Source organism: Sus scrofa, chromosome 8 (genome assembly GCF_054392235.1).
Source record: "Sus scrofa isolate SSC_HxYL_T2T_F1_AM1 chromosome 8, Sscrofa_HxYL_maternal_Yorkshire_Landrace_v2.0, whole genome shotgun sequence".
Classification (NCBI taxonomy): Eukaryota; Metazoa; Chordata; class Mammalia; order Artiodactyla; family Suidae; genus Sus; species Sus scrofa.
The window spans coordinates 95117883-95142295 of NC_139390.1; the positions used below are offsets into that span (position 1 = coordinate 95117883).

At 37.4% G+C, this 24413-nt stretch overlaps 1 protein-coding gene across 8 annotated transcripts in view; it reads left to right on the forward strand.

Annotated features, from left to right (window-relative positions):
* Positions 1 to 22155, forward strand: part of SLC7A11 (solute carrier family 7 member 11) — a 376273-nt gene extending 354118 nt beyond the window's left edge. For all 8 annotated transcript variants that reach the window (XM_084972872.1, XM_084972876.1, XM_084972875.1 and 5 more), the window contains 4 exons: positions 114 to 210; positions 1642 to 1791; positions 3253 to 3430; positions 14615 to 22155. In XM_084972872.1, coding sequence (XP_084828998.1) covers positions 114 to 210; positions 1642 to 1791; positions 3253 to 3430; positions 14615 to 14679 — 490 coding nt within the window. In that variant the 3' untranslated portion in view covers positions 14680 to 22155. The remainder of the gene's footprint in view (positions 1 to 113; positions 211 to 1641; positions 1792 to 3252; positions 3431 to 14614) is intronic.
* The last annotated feature ends 2258 nt before the right edge of the window (positions 22156 to 24413 follow it).

Sequence of the window (24413 nt, forward strand, 5' to 3'; positions counted from 1 at the left end):
CTAAGAAATGTCAAACCATTTGGTAGGAAGAACATGCAAGTTTTCTCTTAGACTTATGGGTTTTTTTTTTTTTTCTTTTGGAAATGATCAAGCCTACATTTCTCTCCCATCAGGTTATTCTATGTTGCATCTCGGGAGGGTCACCTTCCAGAAATTCTCTCCATGATTCACATCCGCAAACACACTCCTCTGCCAGCTGTTATTGTTTTGGTAATGCATGTTAATATGAATGTCTAGATATAACCTCAAAGAACAGGTTAGCAAAACTCGACTTTAGCTAGTGCTTTCTGTTCTCATTCACTGCTAATTTGGCTTTATGAGTATCTTGGTGGAGTTGAAGAGGCAGGATATTTTTCGTGGCTTCCCTTTATCCAGTATTTCCGATGCATATTTGATGCTTTGGGGCAATAACCACATTACTTGTTTTTCACCTTTGTAGACATTTGTGAGATCTAAGGAAAGTGATTATCCTGGTTCCTGTCATTCGCATAAAGCCTCACAGAAAAGGATGTAGGAGAGCATGTCCCAATTCTACTCACTAAAGGTGGAGCTAAAAGTTACAGTCCCCAAATAGCCAGAAGGCTCATCATAGGCCCCTTATAATGAAATGCACGCAAAATTATTAGGAAAGTTGATGAAATCTTAAGACAGTGCAGTGATTCTGTGATTAAAAGTGAGACTTTTGATAGCAACCCTGACTGGAAGAAATAAAAGCACAACAATTTAAATTTGAATTGTAGGATTCTTCATGAAGAGAAAAGCATTTGTGAAATACAAAAGACCGTGTCAGGTGTAAAAGTCTACATATCCCCATTGGCTGTGTTACCTTCCTTTTTACCTACTATTGTGTCACATTTTTCTCAGATGGCATCTGCTGTCAGGAGCACACAGAATGCATTGAACACTGGTCTTTTTCATGAATGTAATTTGTTTCCAAATGTTTCCTTGAAATTTCTCTGTAAAATACCAGGTACTCTATGTGTGGAATCTGAAAGTTTATTTCACTTGTGGGAACAGAATGTATTACTCTGTGAAGAGGGCTTTTATTTTAAGCCTCTGCTATCAGTCACACCGTCCTTGGTATGTGCAGCTGTAGAGACTTGCTGTGCTCATCTCTGCGCTTCCTTCTCTTCGGTGCGCCTGAGGGTCGTACGTGGCAAGCACATGGGGGAAGGAAGTGTGGAGGAAGAAAATGTCAGCGTTTTGCATTCAGGAGATGACAGTCACCAAGAAGTGGCCCTGTTGCCTGTGTGTGCGTAGCCGAGAGCTCATCAGAAAGCATTTGCAGAGCTTTCTGCAAATTTTTGAATTGGGTGCACTTTTGTTTTTTAGAATCAGTTATTTACTGATTATCTCAATCTCTGTGGCTTTAATTTTGAGTCACTGGGCATCCCATATTTTACGCTTTGAAAACCTATTCTTTTAACTCAAATGAAAAACAATTAAAAATAATGCATCCACATGGGCAAGAGAGAGGGTTAGAGCAGGTTATAACAAGAGAAGTTGGTTGAGTATAGATTTTCATCACAGTAGTAATTCATCAGTGTAAGGAATCATTTGGTAAAGGTAATAGTAATAGTGATGTCATTGCTTGACATCACCTGTCTTCTAACTCACTCATTTTTCTCTCCCTCCCCTCAGCACCCTTTGACCATGATAATGCTCTTCTCTGGGGACCTCTACAGTCTTTTGAATTTCCTCAGTTTTGCCAGGTGGCTTTTTATTGGGCTGGCAGTGGCTGGACTGATTTATCTTCGATACAAACGCCCAGATATGCATCGTCCTTTCAAGGTAACCTCAGCAATCTTGATGGGTTTACATAAATCTTTCTCCTAATACCTAGTTCTCATTTTGTCATAACTTGATGATGAGGAGCTTGGGCGGAGGGCAGCATCCTCTGGAATAAAATGTTTAACTCTTGCAGGTAGTTCTTTTTGTTGGGTTTATTTTGGTCTGGAAAAATAGTTCATCAAATTGTACAGAGTTCAATACATTTGTATGTCACATTTTTGGAAAGTGGGGGTTTGTTATGTTTATTTTCCATGAATGTGTCTGATATCTGATATGTTCAAAGTATGGACTGCTGCTTTCTTCATGCTGAATAGTTGTAGACGGACATGCTGAGAGAGAGAGTGAGGCAGACACATATAGAATCCTCACTAATGAAAACTCTAAAAATGGGAGTTCCTGCTGTAGTGCAATGGGTTAAGAATCCCACTGCAGTGGTTCAGGTTGCTGCAGAGGTGAGGGTTCGATCCCTGGCCCATTGCAGTGGGTTAGTGAGCTGGCACTGCCACAGGTACATAGGTCACAGCTGTGGCTTGGATTCAGTCTCTGGCCTGGGAACTTCCATATGGTGTGAGTGAAGCCATTAAAAACAACAACAACAATAAATAAATAAATAAAAACTCTGAAAATGATGCTGCTTTCCAAAAAATAAATGGCATTTTAAATATTCTTAAAGGTTATGATATGTTACATTACACCTTTTCTGCATTATGTACTCCGGAAGGAATAGAAATGTAAAATATTTAGGGAAAGTGAAGATGTCTGAATTCACCACTTAATAAAATGTCCATTTACCATAACGAAGTGTTTCCTTTTGGGAGGGCTGACAAATATGCTTCTCATTGCCTTTGGCCTTGAGTGTTCACGGATTGATTCGACCTCAGTATTTATTTGCTTTTAAGAAATAACATAGATAATGTTGTCCATCATGTTGTCAGAATTTCTTTCTAATTATATGCATTGCCTAATGCTGGCAACATCTTTATTACTGGTTGAATAAGAGTTGGCCTGTTTTATCCCTGTCAGTTCTTATTGTGAGTCTCCAACAGAAAATCAATATGCACTGAAGGGCTTTAACATGTAACAAGCAGCCCATGCTCTTGGCTCTACATTAAAGTGGATTCTAATCATAATTATCAAAGAACCAATCTTTTAAAGTCAAAAGCATAAATCATAATGGTCCTTAACTAGTAAAATAATTCAAACAGAATATCTCTAATAAAACACTTATTTATCCTAAGATTTTGCTCTGTCCAAGGATTTAAAAAAAAAAAAAAGAAAAGAAAAAGAAACTTAAAGGAGTGTGGTTAATGCATTCTCTGTCCCCTGTTGAAGAGATGTTGATACTAAAGTAAGGTCGGATGGTGCCTGTCACCTGGCCACGTGACCGACGTTCTCATCTTGAACCCACCTCCTGTCTCTGGAACCACGTTTGAAGTGATTTTCTTCTGTGCTGTGTTCCAGGTGCCGATCTTCATCCCAGCTTTGTTTTCCTTCACGTGTCTCTTCGTGGTCGCCCTTTCGCTTTATTCAGACCCATTTAGCACAGGGATTGGCTTCATCATCACTTTGACCGGGGTCCCTGCCTACTATCTCTTCATTATATGGGACAAGAAACCCAAGTGGTTTCGAAGAATGTCAGGTAAGACTTTTAAGTAGTTTCATGACTTTTGAGGGACCATGCTGTAGAAAACCCATCTATGTGGACATATAAAACATGCACACCTTAAAGTTTGAAAATATAATTGCGGAAATTGTGAGTCTGAATACATTATTGCATTCTAATGAGAACTGGCGGAAGAAAAAGTAGGAAGAATGTTTAGAGTAGAGGCACTGGATCCTTTCAGGATATTTAGTTTGAGTTGCTTTAATTATTTCTCAGGAGAACAAATTTTTAGATAGAATTTTATCAGCCGTTCTGTAAATGACCTAATTGTTCTTTTGAATCCCTTACTAACCCTATTATTTTTATTCTGGGTCAAATACAGTTTATTGATTCTAGATGGTGACATACTACTTGACAAATGGTAGGCAGTTTGGTGGGGAGTTTACACAGAACTTGCAGAGGTCTTAACTGTCATGATTATAATGCTACCCTAGTGTTGAATCATGGACGGTCATAAAAAAAGCAAAAATAATGAAAACTAACAGCTGGCATTAATTGAGTGATTTCTGTCTGTTAGCACATATATGACCTTAGTTAATCCTTATAACAACTTTCTAAAATAGGAAAAATTATAGATTTTTGTAGATTTTTGAGTTATGGCATGGAAGAAGCCATGTAACTTATTCCAAGTGATGCAAATATTAAGTAAAAGACTTAGAATTCCAACTCGGGCTGTTTTGTGCTTTGTGAAAATTGTCTTGGGGGTTGAGGGCAGCCAGGATAGATTAAAGAACATGAGGATGAGGACCTTCTCGTGAATAGAGATGGGTGGTGAGCACAGTAATCCTGACAGCAGGTCTGAACGTAAGTGATGTTGGCAGGGTCTGAGAGAAAGCTAAAAATAATAGAGAAGAAAAACTTAAGAGCTTGGTGACCTGGTGAGTTGTGGGAGGAGAAATACAGTAAATCAGAAGGTATGAAGGGGGCTTACTCTCAGCCTCTGTTGCAAGGCTAACTCTGTCAGAGACTCTGCTGAACAAGCCCTTTCTCTCACGTCATCATCTCATTCAATCCTCTGCAACTTCCATGTGAGAGTTAGTTTATTTCTATACCCAGATGGGAAGACCAGGACTCAGGGAGATGGAGAATTTTAAGTGTACAGATGTTAAACCATTGAGGATTTGAACGTGCATATGCTGGACACCATGTTGTTTTTAGATTGGGTGCGTGGGGAAAGAGAGAGAGGTAGAAAATCCCAAGGAGTTTGTGTGTTCTTGCTGATGAGTTTGGTGAGCTTAAAAATCAGCTTTTGTTCTCTCATTCATTTTAATTTATTTACTTTACCATCATTAATTTTTTTAAAGCCCAGTAAGAAAGTTCAGGGAGGTTTCTAGTAAAATTATTAATAAATAATATCCATGTTGCTAAAAATAAAAAACAAAAAACCCCTTTGTATAAGCGTGTCTAGTGTGCTCCACAAACTCATTTGGAAGCTAGCCATTTAGAATAGATCTTCTGGAGTTCCCGTCGTGGCGCAGTGGTTAATGAATCCGACTAGGAACCATGAGGTTGCAGGTTCGGTCCCTGCCCTTGCTCAGCAGGTTAACAATCCGGCGTTGCCATGAGCTGTGGTGTAGGTTGCAGACACGGCTTGGATCCCGCGTTGCTGTGGCTCTGGCGTAGGCCAGTGGCTGCAGCTCTGATTCGACCCCTAACCTGGGAACCTCCATATGCCGTGGGAGTGGCCCAATAGCAAAAAGACCAAAAATAAATAAATAAAAAAAATAGACCTTCTGCTACTACTCTTTATTAGCTTTCAATTTGGTATCTTTAGACCTTCTACTACCATTTATAACTGAGTTTTGTTTTTTCCTCACTGGCAACACTACTCCCCAGAGAAGTGTTACTAAAATTTAGGTTCTTTGAGGCTAATATAGGTACACTGATTATGTAGCAAGATATTTAATCTCTGTTTCTTATTAAGATCACAATAGTTTTCTGTAGAATATTTTTAGTTATGGTTTTTTTTTTCCTAATGTAGGCAATAAATATAAAGCCTTTTCTGAAAAAAAAAAAAAAACAACAACAACAAAAAACTGAGTCTTGTTAAACAATATTTACTCATAGGACTGCTTGTTACCAGTGTTCAGGACAGATTAGTATTCACCACTGTTCTGTGGTCCTCTCAGACCCTGGCTATGGACGATTAAAACCCCTGAGCACATGGAAAACCATGAGGATTTAGGAGAAAGAAGCAGTGAGCCCTAGAGTTGGATTGCAGTGAGTGAGCACACTATGAACCAACACATTGCTTGCTGTTGTCCACTTGGTAGGCATTTGGTTCCTTCTGTTTGTAGTCACCTGACTCTAAAAAAATCTTTCTTGGAGTTCCCTTCGTGGCTCAGTGGTTAACGAATCCAACTAGGAACCATGAGGTTGTGGGTTTGGTCCCTGGCCTCTCTCAGTGGGTTAAGGATCCAGTGTTGCTGTGAGCTGTGGTATAGGCCAGTAGCTATGGCTCCAATTAGACCCCTAGCCTGGTAACCTCCATATGCTGCAGGTGCAGCCCTAGAAAGACAAAAAAACAAAACAAAACTTTCTTTCCTTCTGTTAACATGTGCATATTTTGTCCCATTTCTCAGCCAGTGTATATCAACTACTGATTTTCAGGCTTGCTCCATCTTTGAGGTTTTTCCATTCTCATGTAATTTTGAAGTTCTCTGCCATTTTTCTGTCTCTAATGATGTTTGGAATATCTCCAAGGACACAATTTAGTGTTAGCCATTTGTGAAAGTAGCAGCGAGGCAGTGGCCCCATAATGGTTATTTGGTTCTAAACAGTGCTGTTGAGTCTTACCAGGGAGAGTGGCAATTCTGCCTTTAAACTGCCATCATTGTAACCCTTTATCTTTATAGCTGCCTTGAAAGTGAGTTTGCAAAAAGCAACAATCCTCTGTAATTTTGTTTCATTTTCCTCTTAGGCAGTATTCTTGTAGTAAAATAAAGAAAATTCATATTTATTGCAACAGCACCAAGTATTTTTCTAGCCTTTGGCCAAAACAAAACATACACACACACACACACACACACACACGCACACACACACATGCACGCACACACGCGCAACACAGCAGAGTCCTGAATCACCACCTTGCCTTTTCTCCCAACTGCTTTCCTGTTGTTAGGGGGAAACTCAGTGTGAACTTGGAAGCCAGAGACCTTGGCTGGGCGCAGTGTGTACAAATTTAACATCATATTGTTTGTTCTGTTGGGGATCGTTCTTTGGCCTTGTTATGATCACTTATCTTTACCCTGATATGCACGAACATATTAGCCTGGTGAAAGGATAGTGTATCAAAAGACATCTTACCTAGGGTGCTACCCTTAAAAAAAATGCAAGGTCACTGAATCGCATTCAGAAAACGAAGACGGGCTGCTGAGTTCAGATAACCAGGGAATGTTCAGATTCCTAGGAGCTGAAAGTTTGAGAGATTTGATGAATTTCTCTGGCCACAGGATGCCAGTATTGAACCACGTTTTCTCTGCTAGCATTCCTAGGATGAAACAAAAAAAAAATGTGCTCTTAAGGGAATAGTTGGGTGTGCAGAGAGCTTTTTTTCTGCCATCTGTGACAGAGTGCTTCATTCTTCTCGATATTTATTTATTTATTTATTTATTATTTATTTATTTATAGAAACATGAACTTCTCACCCAAGGAAAAGTGGGCAGCAACCCCACTGTCTTACTCAAATTCATGGGGATAACTGGACCTGATAAAACCCGGCCATGGCTCCTGGCAGCCGTTTTGCTTGGCTGCTTTTCTTTATCACAGCTGAGACTGAGTCTCTGGAAGTTGGTCCCTCTGGCTTGGGGCGAGATATTGAGGACAGCAGTATTTAAACAAAATCTTTAGTTCTAAAGACTCATACTGGAAAGTACCAGCAGGATGGCTGTAGTCCACTGTTGTGGGCAGTGACTTTGCAATACCAGAGTCCTGAAAGCATACACTGCACCAAGTGTGTCGTGATAAGATCATTTATGATGCTTCACTGAAAGCTGTCGAATGCATTGGATAGGCTCTTCACCAAGTCTGTGGTTCAGTGTTTTAAATGAGTTGAGTTTGGCTGCATTTCTTAGGAGCCCAAACTATCTTTGTTATGAGGATAACATGAGACAATGTACGTGAAAAGGTTTTAAAGCCTTTTTTTTTTTAATAAATAGGTCCTATTATTCTTATTATGATTTCTGGGAAAGATGGGTTTTCTGCTAGCACTTCACAAGCTTCCTGTATTTTGGGTATAATTCCTGTGCTTGTCCCAGGTATGATTGGGTAAATTAGATTGTGCAAGGTCAGTAGCTGTTTCAACTGATTTCAAGAACAGCTACTGAACATGAAAAGCAAAGCTAAAAATACCACAATTGCTATTTGGTCTTATAGCTTACATGACTAAAAACATCACATGTGGACTCAGTAGTTCAACTTTAGAGAAATATTGCCATGGGACTAGGGCCTTATATATGTGTAGTTGTTGCTGGAGACCACATGCTCTTTGACTTTCCTGGACAAGCTGGAGGCTTCCTCTGCAGGGCACTGCTGTCTGATGCCATGGCCATAGATGACCTGGAGGGGAAGGTTGGTGTGGTTCTAACAGCTAGGCAGAGCCAAAAGCAGTCACTATACTCAAACATCCAATATGATAAAGATTATTTACATCTCAAGATCCCAAGAGAAGGAGTTCCCGTCATGGCTCGGGGAAAATGAGTCTGACTAGCATCCATAAGGATGCAGGTTCAATCCCTGGCCTTGCTCAGTGGGTTGAGGATCCAGCATTCCTGTGAGCTGTGGTGTAGGTCACAGACACAGCTCGGATCTGGCATTGCTGTGGCTGGGGTGTAGGCCAGTGGCTACAGCTGCAATTCGACCCCTAGGCTGGAAACTTCCATATGCTTCAGTCGCAGCCCTAAAAAGACAAAAAAAAAAAAAAAAAAAAAAAAAAATCCCAAGGGAGAGGATAAGAAAGCCATGGGGAGACTATCAGCAGGGCTGACGGAACATAGAAGCAAAGAAGGGACTAGGTATTCAGAATCAGAAGATTCTTTTTTTTCTTTCCTTTTTCTTTCTTGTCTGTCTGGGGCTGCATCCACAGTTTATGGAGGTTCCCAGGCTAGGGGTCGAATCGGGCTGCAGCCACTGGCCTATGCCACAGCCACAGGAACACCAGATCCAAGCCATGTCTGTGACCTACACCCCAGCTCATGGCAGCGCTGGATCCTCAACCCACTGAGCATGGCCAGGCATCGAACCCGAAACCTCATGGTTCCTAGTCAGATTCATTAACCACTGTGCAATGACGGGAACTTGCAGAAGATTCTTTGGCTCTGACATGCTACTGAATAAAAGACCCAGGTTGAGCTTTGAGGAAGGAGGGTGAAGCAGCAAGCTCTCTTAAGTTGTTCTCCCTTTGTCTGGAACCCACGTAGTGTTGCGGCATGGGCAAGATGTCTAAGAAAGCAAAGTGCCGAGGGCTCCAGAATGCAGACATGCTTTTGGAAAAGGCTTTTGTTTGGGGACATGGAAGAGCAGATACTGCATGAAAAAGGCAGTTGTTAATAGACAGAAAAATCTCTGGGGTTCCCTTGTGGGGATAGCAGGTTAAGGATCTGGCATTGTCACTGTAGTGTCTTGGGTCACTCTTGTGGTGTGGGTTGGATCCCTGGCCTGGGAACTTATGCATGCTGTGCATGCAAACAAACAAAAAAAAAAAAAAAAAAAGAAAGAAAGAAAGAATGGAAAAAATGATGTAACATTTAAAAAAAAAACCCAGAAAAATGTCAGTAGATAAATGCATGAATAGTTTCTGTCCCACATACTCACTCAAGAAAGGCAGTTGTTGCAGAGACTAGCTCAGGAAGCTACTGCAGGAATTCCCAGAGAGGAAGGGCTGCAGAGCCAGTTGACTTCACCCCACTGCTTTGCGCTGACCATGGAAGACCTCTTGTTTCAACCTACCAGGTAGTCCTGACTCCATCTCTGCCTACAAAAGCCACATCTCCCTTATTGTTAATTGATACCTACTTTTCCACAGTCTGTTTTCTAGGATAATTTTATCATTTCCTTTTTCTGCAAACATGAACTTTCACTGCTCTGAGTGCTCCCCTGTGCTCCACATATATTTCAGTGTCAAGAGTTGGCTGTGACAAAATGTATTTTATTCAAGAAACATTTACACAGAGTTTACCATTTGTCAAAATGGTGCTTGCTGGGCCCTTTGTGATTAAATAATGGATGTTATAAAAATTAGTGTGCCAGGGAAAACAACTTGGAACACTCTTATAAAGTAAAGGATGAAAAAAAACATACCTTTGTTTAGTGGCATTAAATGTTCTTGGAAGGGACGATTACAGGTGACAAGTCATAAAAGAGAAGAAAGATGACATGTCTGGATAAGAGATGATGTGAGTCTGAAGTCATCAAGACAATAGGCTCCAGGAGGCTCCAGGACCAGTAGTAATTTGAAGAGATTCTGTGGGGACTGATTACAAAGATAAGAGGTGAACAAGGCCTAATATCTCAGGAAAGTAGAGCCACAGCGTTCTACGGCTGCCCAGGTAAAATGACCTGAGAAATCACTCAGCCCAGTGGTCCCTACAGTTTAGTGTCTGTCAGAAGTGTGGATTTCTGAGCCCCACCTTCAGTTTGTGATACAGTAGATCTAGGATGGGGTTTCAAAAGTTGTTATCCTAACATGTCAGGTGACTCTACTGATGCTGCTCTGAGGATTACACTTTGAGAACAACTGATTTAGTGCGAGACCCTGTCTTCTGTATTTATTAATTAATTTTTTATTGAAAGATAATTGACACATAAATTGTGTAAATTTAAGGTGTAGGATGTGTTGATTTGATGTATTTATATATTGCAATATGATGCTCGAGTAGTTAATACCTTTACCATGCCACATATTTGTCATTTCTTTTGTTGCTGTCGTTGTTGAGAACAGTTAGGATTTAGTTTCCAAGCAACTTTTGTAATACAGTATTGACTATAATCACTGTTCTGCATTAGATCTCCAGAATTGGTTTAGTTTCTAGTTGTTTCTAGTTGTTTAGTTTCTAGTTGTTTTGTATCCTTAAACAACATCTCTTAAATTTCTCTACTCTGCAGCCCTGGTAACCATGCTCTAATTTCACTAGTTCAGTTTTTTTTTTTTTTTTTTTTATTCTACACATAACTGATATACATTACTTGTCTCTATCTGTCTGACTTTCGTCACTTTGCATAATATCTTCCAGGTCCACCCATGTTGCATCCAAAATATTCACAATGTTACTTCTTCCAGTCTAGGAACATGAAATATCTTTCCATTGGTTTGTGTCTTCTGCAGTTTCTTTCATTAAAATCTCATCATTTTTAGGGTACAGTTCTTTCATCTTGGTTAAACATGTTCCTAAGTATTTTAATTTTTGATGCTATTATAAATGGGATTGCTTTCTAATTCCTCTTTCAGATAGTTATTTGTTAATGTATAGGAAAACAACTGATTTCTGTGTGTCTACTTTGTATCCTGCAATTTTATTGAATTTATCTATTACTTCTAACAGATTTTTAGCTGTCTTTGAGGTTTTTTCCATGTATGATTGTGTCATCTGTGAACAGAGATCTTTTTACTCCTTCCTTTCTGATATGGAAACATTTTATTTCTTTTTCTGCCTCATTGCTCTGGCTAAAACTTCCAGTTCTATGTTGAATGCATCCTTGCATTCCAGAGATAAATCCCACTTGATCATGGTGAATGATCCATTTAATGTGTTGTTGAATTTGGATTTCTAATATTTTATTAAGAATTTTTACATCTATATTCATCAGGGATACTAGTCTCTAACATTCTTTTCTTATAGTATGTTTGAATTTAGTATCAGGGTAATGTGGCCTCATGAAATGAATTTGGAAGTGTTCCCTCTTCTTCATACTTTCATATATTTTCATGTTACTGATTAGCATATAAAATTTTGTTTCAGCCTAAAGAACTCTTTTAGCATTTCTTGTAGGGCAGGCCTGTGAATTCCCTAAGCTTTTGTTGGTCTGGGAAAGTCTTTATCTTGCCTTCATTTCTGTATGACAGATTTTCTGGGAAAAATATTCTGGATGGCAGTTTTTGTTCTTTGAGCATTTTGACTATATCAGCCCATTCCCCCTGGTCTGTGAGATTTTTGCTGAGAAATTTGCTGATAGCCTTATTAGGATTCTCTCAAATGTGATGGTTCTTTTTTTCTCTTGCTGCTCTCAAGAGTCCCTTTTTTTTTTTTTTTTTGTCTTTGATTTTTGACAGCTTAATTACAATGTGTTCAGTGAAGATCTCTTTGGGTGTGACCTAGGGATTTTTTAGATTCCTGTACCTAGATGGCCATATCTCTCCCCACCATTCAGAAGTTTTCAGCCATTATATTTTTAAGTAAGTCTTATGTGTCTTTCTCCTTCTCTTTTCCTTTGGGGCTCCTATAATATGGATATCATTTCTTTTGGTCATGTTCCACAGTTCATATATACTTTTTTCATTTTTTTTTAATTCTAATTTCTTTACTCTCCTCTAACTGGATCATATCAAGAGATCTGTCTTGAAGCTCATTCTTTGGCCTGATTAAGCCTATGGTAGAAGCTATCACATTTTTTCATTTTATTAGTTGTATCCCTTTTCTCCAGAATTTCTTATTTTTAAATGATTTCTGTTTCTTTGTTGAATTTCTCATATTGTTTCTATACTGTTCCTGAGTTCACTGATTCATCTGTGTTCTCTTGTATATCACTCAGCTTCTTTCAAACCATTATTTTGAATACTTTTTTAGAAAACTCGCAGACCTCCATTTCCTCGGGGTCAGTTGCTGCAATACTGTTGCATTGCTTTGGTGTTGTCATGTTTCCTTGCTCTTTCATGTTTCTGATGGTTTGTGTTGATATCTGTGCATTTGAGGGTGAAGTCACCTCTACCAGTTTTTTCAAACTGGCTCTAGTAAGGAAAGTCCTTTACCTGGATGTGGCTGTGGGCTCCTCTACTGAGTGGGATGCAGTGTCTTTGGTTCATGAGAAAGCACAGTGATGGAGTCTCCATGCCATTCCATTGGGTGAAATTGAAATTGGCCAGTCTGTGGCCATCTTTACTGGCAAATGCTATAGAGGACCTGCAGGTAGCAGTAGCAGGTAGGGCTATTGGGATCTCCAAACGCTAAGGCTGCTGAGGCCTTGCTGCTTTCCCTCTACTCTTTTGACCATTGGAGGATGCTTTAGCTGAGGAGACCCCTCTTGGTGCCTGGTCTGATGTGCTGACGGAGCTCTCAGAGCACTATTGGAACTGGGGTTCTAGGATCAGGCACACATGGAACTACCGCAGTATCAGGGTCCTGGAGCATATGTGAGCTTGCTGTGACTGTGACCTAGGCGTCTAGGGTTAAGACATCTGTGGAAATGGTACCTGGTTCTCATGAGCTTACTGTTGATACTTGTGCTGGTAAGAGGGAATACAGAAGTGACCAGGACCTTGGAATGGCAAGGTGCAGTGGTGGATTGAGTCCAGAAAGCAGAGTGAGATGGCAGCACAGCCTGGGGATCACGGGTCAAAGTCTCAACTCTGGACCTCAGAAGCATTCACAGGATAGCTATAGCACAACTCCAGTAATTGTCTGTTAAAGCTATGTGTTAGGACTCAGGAAACTTGCCATAGTGTAGGAGCAGCAAGGCCACTAGGTGAGCTTCATGGCAGTGGTAGCTTGGTCCCAGCCACGATGGATCAGACTAGGCCTCAAACCTGAGGAGCAGAGCTCAGAGCAGCAGTAATACCCCTGGCAATGATGGTTCAGAGCCTTAATCTGGGATAGGGGTGAAGCTCAAGGTAGAAACAGCCCAGTCCCAGCAATGGTGGGTTTGAGCCTTGCCCCATGGGTTGGGGTTCAAGGTAGTGGCAATGCCATAAGTCAGAGTCAGGACCTGGAACCTTGGAGGCAAGGCTTGGGGCAGTAAAAGCTCACCTCAGCAGTGACAGATAAGAGTCCTGACCTGGGAAGAGCAACAGCAGCCTCAATAATGGCAACCAAAGCCCATGGCTTGGGACCCTGCCTCCAGGGTGGCTGGAGAGGTCACCTTATTAATGGTGGAACAAAGCTCCAATCCATGGCTGAGGTGGGCAAAGTGTAGTTGGAGGTCTGTTCTCATATATGAAGATGTGCTGTGGTACTCAATCCATGAGAGGGGGGCAAAGCAACAGCCAGGCCCCCTGAGGGCAGGTCTCAACTCAGCAACAGCTCTAGCCTCTGGGAGGAGATATGGGAGGCAAAGGTTACAATAGGCATCCCACCAGCTGGGGTCAGCTTCATTGAAGACTTAGAGATTCTCTACCAAGAGCTGCAAAAACCCACAGTGGTGAGGCTTATAAGGTCCTTCTGCTCTCTTTCTCCTCATGTGGTGGTGAGCTTTCCCCAGAGGATTCTTCCTGGTGCTCCACAGCTCTTAACTGGGGGGTGACGCCATGTGGGCAGAATGCTTCCTATACTTTTCTATGTGCCCTCCTTGATTTTTGAGCCCTGCTGGGTTTTTGTTGTGGCTTCTTTGTTGTCTTGAGTTTTCCCTGAGGTTTTCTCTTCCTTTGTAGCTATTTATTTTTCTTGGTTTTTGGTTTGTTTTGGTGGAAGGACAAGCTTTGGGACCTCCCAGCCCTCCATCTTACCAGTGTCACTCCCAAATCCATCATTCTACAGATGAAGCAAATGAGACCCTGGGAGATAAGATGCTTTGCTCAATAATACACTACAAGTTTGATACTGGAAATTATACTCTGGTTCTTCTGATTTTGCTGAGCAATTGGATGTATTCTTGTAGGCACAAAAACAACAAGCCAATTTTAGACTGAATATGAAGTGTATTTTTTGAACATTTATATCTTAGTCCTATTGTCTCAAAATATTTTCAGCCTCCTGATTCATGAATAAAAGTCCTTATTTGAACACAAAATATTACTACATTCTTGCTGAGAAGCCATCATGGGAAGTTATAGTAGTGACAAATAAATTAATTGAGCATGATAAGATTCTCATGAAACAATTCTTGAAAGAGCTCAATGAAATATGTGGTTGTATGTTTTCAGTCTCAATCCCAAATAATTCACATTTGCTGTTTTTTATGCATTTCTGATTTCCTGTGCATTTTTAATTTCTCTTCTTTATTTCTTTGTAGACAGAATAACCAGAACATTACAAATAATACTGGAAGTTGTACCAGAAGAAGATTGTCATAAATAATGAGTTAATACATTTGAAATCTTGGCAATCTATCCTTGGCCTTGTTTCTTCCCAAAGGGCTAAAATAAAAAAAAATGGATCTTCACACCATTTTATGAAAATCCAGAGGACTGCAACTTTGGAAATGGACTAAAGGAATCAGTTATGTTTATCTTTTAGATTTTTCAAACATGTTTCTAAGAAATTTAGTTACAACTCATTGTAGTTATAGAAAGCTGATAAACAATGATACAGTTCGCGTGAGCATTGAATCTCTGATACCTACCTGTTAGGGAAAAAGACTACAGAATTGACAGTTACTTTAGTGGTAACTAAACTGGTTATGTTCTCTGTAACATATAGATGGCTAAGAACCTTCAAATTGAAGACTGAGATGTTTTCTGTACATATGGGTTTTGTAAAAACAGTTTTTATATACTGTAGGTAACTGTACTTTGAAAAGTGTTTTCTACTCTTTTGATAAAAAGCATATGTCATCATTATGGACAGCAGAAAGAAAGAAATTTGTTTTACATTGGCATTGCATTGCTTCCCACAAATATCAACTTAGATATTACTCATTTTAATGGATTATATACAGAGCATTTTGAACAAAGAACAGAGGAGGTATGCCTAATTTTAATGAATTCATTAAAGAAGAGCTTCTAGGGGATATTGTTTTTGAGGCAAATCTAGGAGTTATTTTTAAGTAAAAAAAATTCTTGAGAATGTATTATGTTAGGATTTTTTTCACTCCATATCAGGAAGAGCTGTGGATATGTGCCATTTTGTTTTCATGATGGTCTATTTGATCAAGAAAGGATGTAACACCTTTCTTAGAGCAAGGTAACAATCAATATGGTAATAAATCCTCAAGCCCAATCACTTGTTTCACTAATAACTTGCCCTTTGATGGATATATCTAAATATGTACATTTTAAATCATCAAGTTGCAGTAACAATATAGACAGAAATCACTAGGAAAGAAAATGCCCAAAATATTATGATCAGTTCTATGGTTCTCTATGCAATATTAGTGATTCTAAACAACTTTTAAATTTCATAGCCATTTTTATATAGTGATGATTTTTGACAGTTTGTACATTTCTTTGTATACTTTATATTCTATTAAAATATCTCTATGGATAAAAATATCCATATCAATTAAGAAAAGATATATTTACATAAAAATAAGGGAAGAAATGTCACTGTTAAATAAGTTTTGAAACTAATGTTTCTAAGAATTTTTCCATTTATGTGTCCAGGCTTTGTCAGTAATTTTCTCATCTCAATTATCATTCAACTTGTAAAAGAGATAACTGATAACAAATTCACTGAAAGAAGGAGAAACTGTGCATGAAATGTGTATATTCAGACAGGTTTTATTTTACTAGGTTTAGAAACTCTTGTGGAACTTTCAAATAATAATATAATAATTTTAACTATTATTTACATATACCTTGGATTAAACAGCCATGGCCAGAGTATTTTTCATCATTTAATTTTTATCCATTTAAAAAGAATAAAATTTGGAAGAATTACACTGATTAAAATCATTAAGAGCAGACATAGAGTTCACAGACAATTGATCAAAGTGGAATGATGCTAATTTGAGGCAATTCCAATTCATTAATTTCCAATTCATTAATTTCAATTTCAAAATTATATTCAATTAATTTCATTTAATTAAGTTTCAATTTAATATATCCAAGATTGAAATTTTTTTCAGCCAAATTCAGTGTTTGGGTCTTTAAGTAAATTCATAAAAATTCCATCCTTTTTCCCTTATCATAGGTTTTCATACAGTTTTCAAAATTTGATCTGTAGTCCATGCTTTTTATATTCATTTGCCTATATCTCTCCCCACTAAATTGTTGCTAGAGGTAAAAATAGAGTTCCTTTATATTCTATTTTTTTATAGTCAAGGCTCTTATAATCTAAATCAGAAAACTCTTCTGGACTTTTTTGTTCTGAAATTTTAAAAAAAAGTTAGTCTCACAGAGACATTTGTATAGTTCTTGATTATTCCTGAGGTTTATATCAAAAGTGGCAAATAGGTCTCCTCATTTATTTCCTTAGGTCTGGTTCTAATTTCTCTTTAAATATATCATTATACAAGCTAACTAGATAACATACTCATTTTTTATCACTTTTAAAAATGATTTTTGCATTGTTAATTTCTAACACCACTGTAATAACATTTTAACCAGATGGACAGTCAGTCAGTAACTTTTTTTTTTAAAGTGATGAGGATTAAGTTGTATCTCTACTTACTCTTAGGATACATCATGACAAGATAGGGGCTTCTGTAAACATCAAATCAATATTCATAGAATTTATTTGAAATGGTATTACGCCAAGCAGATTATAGTTTGAACACTCTCCTGCACTTTTATATATATGTGTATTTTTATACTAAGTAATTTTCTCATATATTTAGAACAATTTTTTTCTCATACATATTTTATATCAAAATATTATGTGATATATTTTTACCAGTGTGCATATTCAAATGCTGAAATACATTTTCTGAGTTCATTAGAACACAAAAAGTAAAAGTGGCCAATGTACTTTAAGATAACTAATACACTGTTTTCAGATATTCTGCTTTTTTTGTACATAAATTCTCAAGTATTTAGTTATAAATTAAGCAGATCTGGTAAAGACTTCCAAAGCTAAAACAATTTGATTTTAAAAATAGAATGATTCTCCTTCCACACTTATGAATATTTCAGTAAACATTTTGACCCCCTTTTAAAAATATTAAATTAGTTTCCTTTGTTCAGTTGAAGAAAACTGTTATAAATTGTGACTTGGTCAGCTGGAAGTAGACCCTGTTCTTGTCTTTCGGAGATTAAAGATGTGTCCTAGGAAAGTTGGCTGGCTTCAGTACAGACCATAAACATGAGACGTGTGTACACACACACACAAGCGTGCATGTGCTTGTACCGTATCTCCCTGCTTCTGCTGGCATAAAATTAGGACAGATTATTAGGTTACATTAGCAATTCATGGCCATTTCTCTAACACTAAGATATGTAAGTTAAAACAACTTTCCAGATTGTCTTATGTGTCTGGTCAAATTGTTTCCCCCATTGTTATTTGATCTATAAACAGGTGGTTAACAAGAGTATAATTACCTAACTCAGTAGAATTCTGTGTTGAACTGAGTCAGTCTTCAGCTGAGAAAGGGAGCATCTTTAACCTACACTTGATTTCTTATCATAGAGGTATAGGTTATGAAAAGATAGAAACTAGAGGTCAGAGTCACAGAAAATGAAAGCTAACATGTGGCTGGAGTTAATATTTTGGTCTAATTTTTTATACAATATAGTCAATGAAATATTAAAAATCATCTGCTGTACACAGGTGGATATCCTGAGATGCTAATGAAATGTAAGCTTCAGTGCCTCTCACTTAGACATGCCCCTTCCAAGGTCCTATACTTAATTTTGAATTGGGAATTTTGTATTAAAAATTTTCTTGAAGAAGATTAGTAAAATTATATATACTTCAGGCTCTACAAAATCTGCATCTTTCCCTGTGAGAAAAATCAAAGTACTCCCAGTACTTTTTCTACTAGAAATAAGCATGAGGTATTAGTAGGATATATTTTTTAGTAATAAAGTTGTGAGTTAATTGAAATATCTATGTATAACTACAAGTGGATTTCTCTTACTATTTCATGTGATATATAAGGAGAGAGTTTCACGTAGGACATATTTCATGTGTCAGTTCTGAATGACAGGAAAACAATAAATGGGATTTTAAAGGTAGCTCTTTTTCTTAGTTTGGAAAGAAATATAGATTTGGGATTTGAATGCAGATGAGTCAAGAAATTTTATTTTACTTAAATAACACCTTACTTCATTTCTCCCTACATAATGTACCGTATGTTGGTGCTGGTAATGTTTATAGAGTTACATTTACTTTCCTAACCATATAAAGTCAAGAATTAAAGCATGGAATTGTGTAACTGAGAATAAACTCCTAGAGGATGTAAACTAGACTAGATAATGAGTCATCTTGACAGCTTCTGTTTACATTATTTATGTGTAGGTAAAAGAATTATTACCTATGTATGTATTTTAAGTTAATTTTTCCATAAACAGTATTTTTAATTTCTCTATCTATAAACTAAAAGTGCAAACTCTAGATATTATTAGTACTGTTCTTTAAAAAGATATTTTAATAGCCAATTGGGGGAGATAATCTTTCCTTTTTTTCAAATTAATTGGAGTCTTGAAAGTAAATGCTTGGTCTATTTTTAGGTCTGATAAAAATTCTCAAAGGTATATATACATCATGGTCTCAGAGAAAGTTCACCAATTTCTGTGTGTTGTGGGATATTGTTATTCCCGCCCATATCAACGAAATAGTAACTTGATCTTTTTGAACCATTTCTCTGTTTTCTTTGAATGAATCAGTGATTCCCCCCTTTTTTTTATTTTTTGATGTGATGTTTTCAAGATAGGAGTGAGTCTTAATTTAACTTTATACACTTTACCTAATATTCTTAGTGTGAAATTACTTTCTTGGAAATCCCTACCCCATTCTCTCTGTTATCATTGGCTTTAAAATATCACTGGAGGATGGTTACGGTATCCAAATAGTTACCTGTTACATGTGTGTATTTTGGCTGCTTGGATCAAGGGTACATTTTTAGTATCAGTAACTGCCTTCACAGTTTGTTAACAATTCTCTTAAGAAACTGTGGAGCATTAGGTATCTAGGAGCCATACAGATGGGTGCACTGTTTGAAAGTGAGTATACATTTTTTTCCCTCAACGTATATACTACTGATTTCATTTTTTAAAGCATGGCTTTCAAGTGAATTAATTTCTCGAAAGACTTGCTTCCTGAGTCCTTATTACCTCTTGTTGAAGCCTCTCAAGGCCATGTGGAAAGCTAGAGAGAAAGAGAGAGAGAGAGAAAAAAAAAAAAAAAAGACTAGTGCACAGTTATCTCTTTCGCAGCAGTGGCTATATTTTGAGTACTTTGTGCAAAAAGATATTTTCACACAGCATCTTGTGGGAAAACAGATTAGGCCTTTAGATGTTCCAGCTGTGAAAGTGGTTTGGTTTTGGATTAAGTCCACTTAAATGAGGATTGTGAAGTTAGACCCCATGTATTCCTACTGATTAATATTCTGTGCATGCTCGGAAGCACATTTTTGGCACAGCAGGAGGCAATGCAATGTGGTTTTCTGGTTCTAGGATGGGACCATATGTATACGTATATATTTTTGTCTTTTTCCCACTGCACTTGCGGCATATGGAGGTTCCCAGGCTAGGGGTCGAATTGGAGCTATAGCCACCAGCCTACACCACAGCCATGCAACATGGGATCCTTAATCCACTGAGCAAGGCCAGGGATCAAACCCGCATCCTTATGGATGCTGTTCAGGTTCCTTAACCACTGAGCTATGATGGAAACTCTGGGACAATCTTATTTTAAAGGATTTCTGAATGAATTTTTCCTCTAGCATTTCTCCTTCATTCCAAATTTCCACTTACTAACTAATGTAATATAAAGTAAAAATACTTTGGAAATAGAACAGATTGTTTCAGATGAATGTAGGCTTATAACAATAGAAATGATGTACATTAAACTACTGTGTATATTAATTATTTCAAACACTACCATATAGCACTTTTAAGTGTTCTGTAAGCAAAAAATATATATAGTTGTGGTTATCATGCAAACCACAAGAACCCTCCAAGGTTGTAAGTAGTTTGGGATTATTTTGGTCCTCTTTTTGAAGTTTTCTGCGTAATGGTTTTCCTTTGGGGATGTTATTACTACTGCTATAAATCTAGAACTTAACTATTGATACTTGTGTTTTGAAAACAGTGTTCACCTTTGGACATTATCCATGTTTGGAGAGTGGCATACCACTTTACCTGTGCTTATTGTGAACACAGGAATTTGCCCCAAATTTCTATCTTTTTGTAGATGGATTGTAGCACAATAATTAATGAATTTTCAGTGGTACCGCTCAATATTTTGGGAACTTTGCAAACCTAAGTATCAGATGTACTTTTTTTTTTTTTAATTGGTTATTACCATGTAACACAGTGTCTTCTCTTTAGCCAAACTGGTGAACAAACATATAGAATTGTTTCACTGATGTGGAATGTTGACTACCGGCAGTTTTATAAGTACAAGTCAGAAAGAGGCAGGACAGATGGCCTCTTGTACTGAACGCTTCAAGAACTTAATTTGTCCTAGTTTTCTGACAAAGACTTGACTCTGGTTTTCATAGAGCTTGGTTTTTACCTATCATAGAGCAGATTAGATGGTAGTGATGCACTGGTAGAGATGGTTTTTAGTTATTGACTCAGAATTCATCTCATGATTGAATCTTTTATGTTGTTTTACTGTATGTATATCTACATTGACTTAATAAACATGGGTTTAGTAACTTTGTGTTAAAATTTGGCCTGGTAACAATTATTTCATTTTTACCTATCAAGGAGTAGAAAAATCTCCATGTATTGGTATGTGTATATTGACGTTATTTGGTACTGTATGTGAATGTATTTAAATGCTGTTCATAGTCTATGGCAAGCATCAGTAATTGGCACCAATGGAATCAAGTTAGTCCAGTGGCAAAGTAGTCTGGTTACTCAGGAGGGCTTTGCTGGCAGCTGTTGTACTGTGTGGAATTTGTAGTTTACGGACCAGCTCTATCCCTTAATTTAGATATGGAATGTGTTCGCCATGATATTGGACTAGTCTGCTAATTGAGGGGTGGGAGAGAGGTTGGTTTGGCCTGGTGCTCTGAAATACAAGAACAAGATGTCCAGCTGAGGGAGGGGGTGCTTTGACACCCTGAATGGACCTCGTCTGTGGCGGGTTTCTTCCTCTTAGCCTTGTGATAAGGAAACTTGATAAAGGGGATTGTGCATATTGTAAGCAAATTTTACACAATGTCTTAGATGGATACATTCTAAAAGAGCAAAATTCCTTTTCTGAGTCTACATTCCAGTCATATTAAAAGTGCTATGATATTTAACTATGAACATATAAATGGCGCAAAGGGACTTTCATTTGTGGATTGTGCTGTGTTTCTTAGGGTTCTCTGGCACTGATGCCTATACCAGCATGTGATATGTGAAATAAAATGGATTTTTCTACAGCTTAATGATTTCCCTCTGGGGAGAGTTCTGGTACAGCAATCACACTGCCAGATGGTGTTTATGGGCTATTTATGTAAGTGGTAAGATACTATGAAATAAAGGGTGCTTTCATCAGATGGAAACTCTTGATGCATGTGTTTTTGTGTGGAATAAACTTGGGTGCAATGTGATGTCACTCCATGTTGCATTAAATTTAATTTCAATTATATTTATGTAGACGTATATCTGTCATGCTTCTAGTTGCTTCAACCTTTGTATCTATATATTTTTTACTTATTTTAATAGAAAATATTTTAAGTGGAAATTGAATAAAAATTTGATAGTTTAATAAAAGTCATTGCGGTTTTTAAAAAAATGTGTTTTGCTTTGCTTTAGTAGTGTACATTCCATTAATTTGAAGGCTTTGGTTTTAATGATTGGTTTTATCTGTGATGATTCTCTGAATATTTTAGAGCATCCCACTTAATAACAATTTCCTGTACTGAAAACTGAAAGTGGTGGCAGATTCATCAAACACTGAAGACATTCTTCTTCCTCATGGCCCACATCCATCTGTCCTCTGCTCTGAGATATCTAGCAACTTTTCTATTTTCACCAGTCAGTTTACTCTTCTTACTGTCTGTCTGCCCTTTAGCCAAAGTCTTAACTTTTGTCTGTCTCAGATTCAGCCTTCACATGTTTTCCCAGGATATTCTTTCTGAAACACACAGTAAAAATCCTCTATGGCCTCCCTTTTATTTATTTATTTATTTTCTGGACAGATAAAATCCACACTTCTGTAGAACATGCAGGAGTTTCCATAATCTGTCATGTTTCTTTCTCCAGCTACACATGACCACTTCCATATTCTCTGCCACAATATTGAATGCCCTTTTAATAGTTTAATGAAGAAAAGATACCATCATTTCATTTGACACACTGCAGATTCCTACAGGAATTATATTTTCCTCACCCATTCCTATCACCTACACCCAACATGGTATACTTCTACTCAATATTCAAGGTTGAGTTCAAAAGTCACATCTTCCACTTTCCTCAGGTTGGCTCAAGACCTGAGCACTGACCATTTTTCATCATTTGGGGCACACTTCTCCTGCAGAACTCATTGTACACCATTGTAGTTTATTTGTTCAGTTCCCTTCTCTGCATGGATTTGGAACTTTTTAGTCATATTTTACTGCCTAAAGCATAATGGGTACTCAGTATTTTATGTTCATAAATTCAATAAATGGACAAATAACTTTTATTTATTAGGTTATCATGATAAGCTTTTTTTAGAAGCAATTTTTATTACCTCTAAATTTAAGCAATCCATTAGATTCTGTGGAATTCTATGAAATGCCTTACCTTCAAAATGTAAGAAAACTGAGGAGTTTCAGTGTCTCTCCTCTTCCTTCTGTTGTTCTCCCCTCCTCCATCCTCAGTTCAGGTTGGTAGGTGAGCCTTGAACAGAGTAAAGGAGCAAATGACCTACTATGAAATGTCCCCTTGGAAAGATATTTAGGTTCCTATATTATTGATAAGGGTTTTTTTTTTCCATAATACTAATGAGAAAAAAAATAATGATCTGAAATGAAGAGCAAAAGAACATCTATATTTTTGATGACCAAACTTCTCTTTGAAGTAGACACAGGAGATGAACTAGCACTTTTTTCCGATGATATATTTGGGGAGAATGATAAAAAAAAACTCATAACTTTTGGACCTATTAAATTTAAGCACTTTTGAAAAGAAATACAATCTGTGTGATATGCAGATATACTTATTTAAAATTAATGAATGTGACTGGAAATGTATTTAATGAAAATGTGTAGGAAAATTAGATAATACATAGTGGCACATAATTTTTTTAAAACTATCATTAGGGGGAGTTCTCTGATGGCCTAGGGGGTTGAGGCTCCTGCATTCTCATTGCTGTGGCTCTGGTTGCTGCTATGTGGCACAGGTTCCATCACTGGCCCAGGAATTCCTACATACTGCCTGTGTGGCAAAAAAGAAAAAAAAATACTGAAAAATAAGAACTCACCCAAAACAAGAAAGAATCTGAAATAAACATTGCAACTCTCATTTGAAAAACAGAACAAACGAAAACTCTGATTAAGTTTAGGTTCACAACGACTTTTGCTGCTGAACTACTTCTAATAATTTTCTTCTGGAATTTTTAGGCTGAGTCTAATTTATAAAAATTTGAGATGATGTTGTATCCTGGGATGGGTGGGCAGAATATGGGTAAGTATGCTGTTGCTCTTGCCTCCCCATGTCCTAAAAATTATATTTGCAGACTTTCTAGAAATCTGACATTGAAGGTTGGGGCTTCATAGCCATTTTATTGTTTTTATAGTCTTAAGCTTAAGAACACCTGGTCACCAGCTGGCACTGACTAAAAACCATGATCTTAAAATGTTTGATGTTTGAAAGAATTTGAAAATAAAAATGTAATTAGGATTCAATATCCTTTAAATTTTTAGCTTTGAAGATTTATTAATCTCTGAAGGACATGAAACAGGATTTCAAAGGTGTTAATTCAGGTTAAATTACTACAAAAATCGAAATGTCTTCCAGCTATCATAAAATAAATTAGTAAATACAAATGAGTATAACCCTAAGAAATGT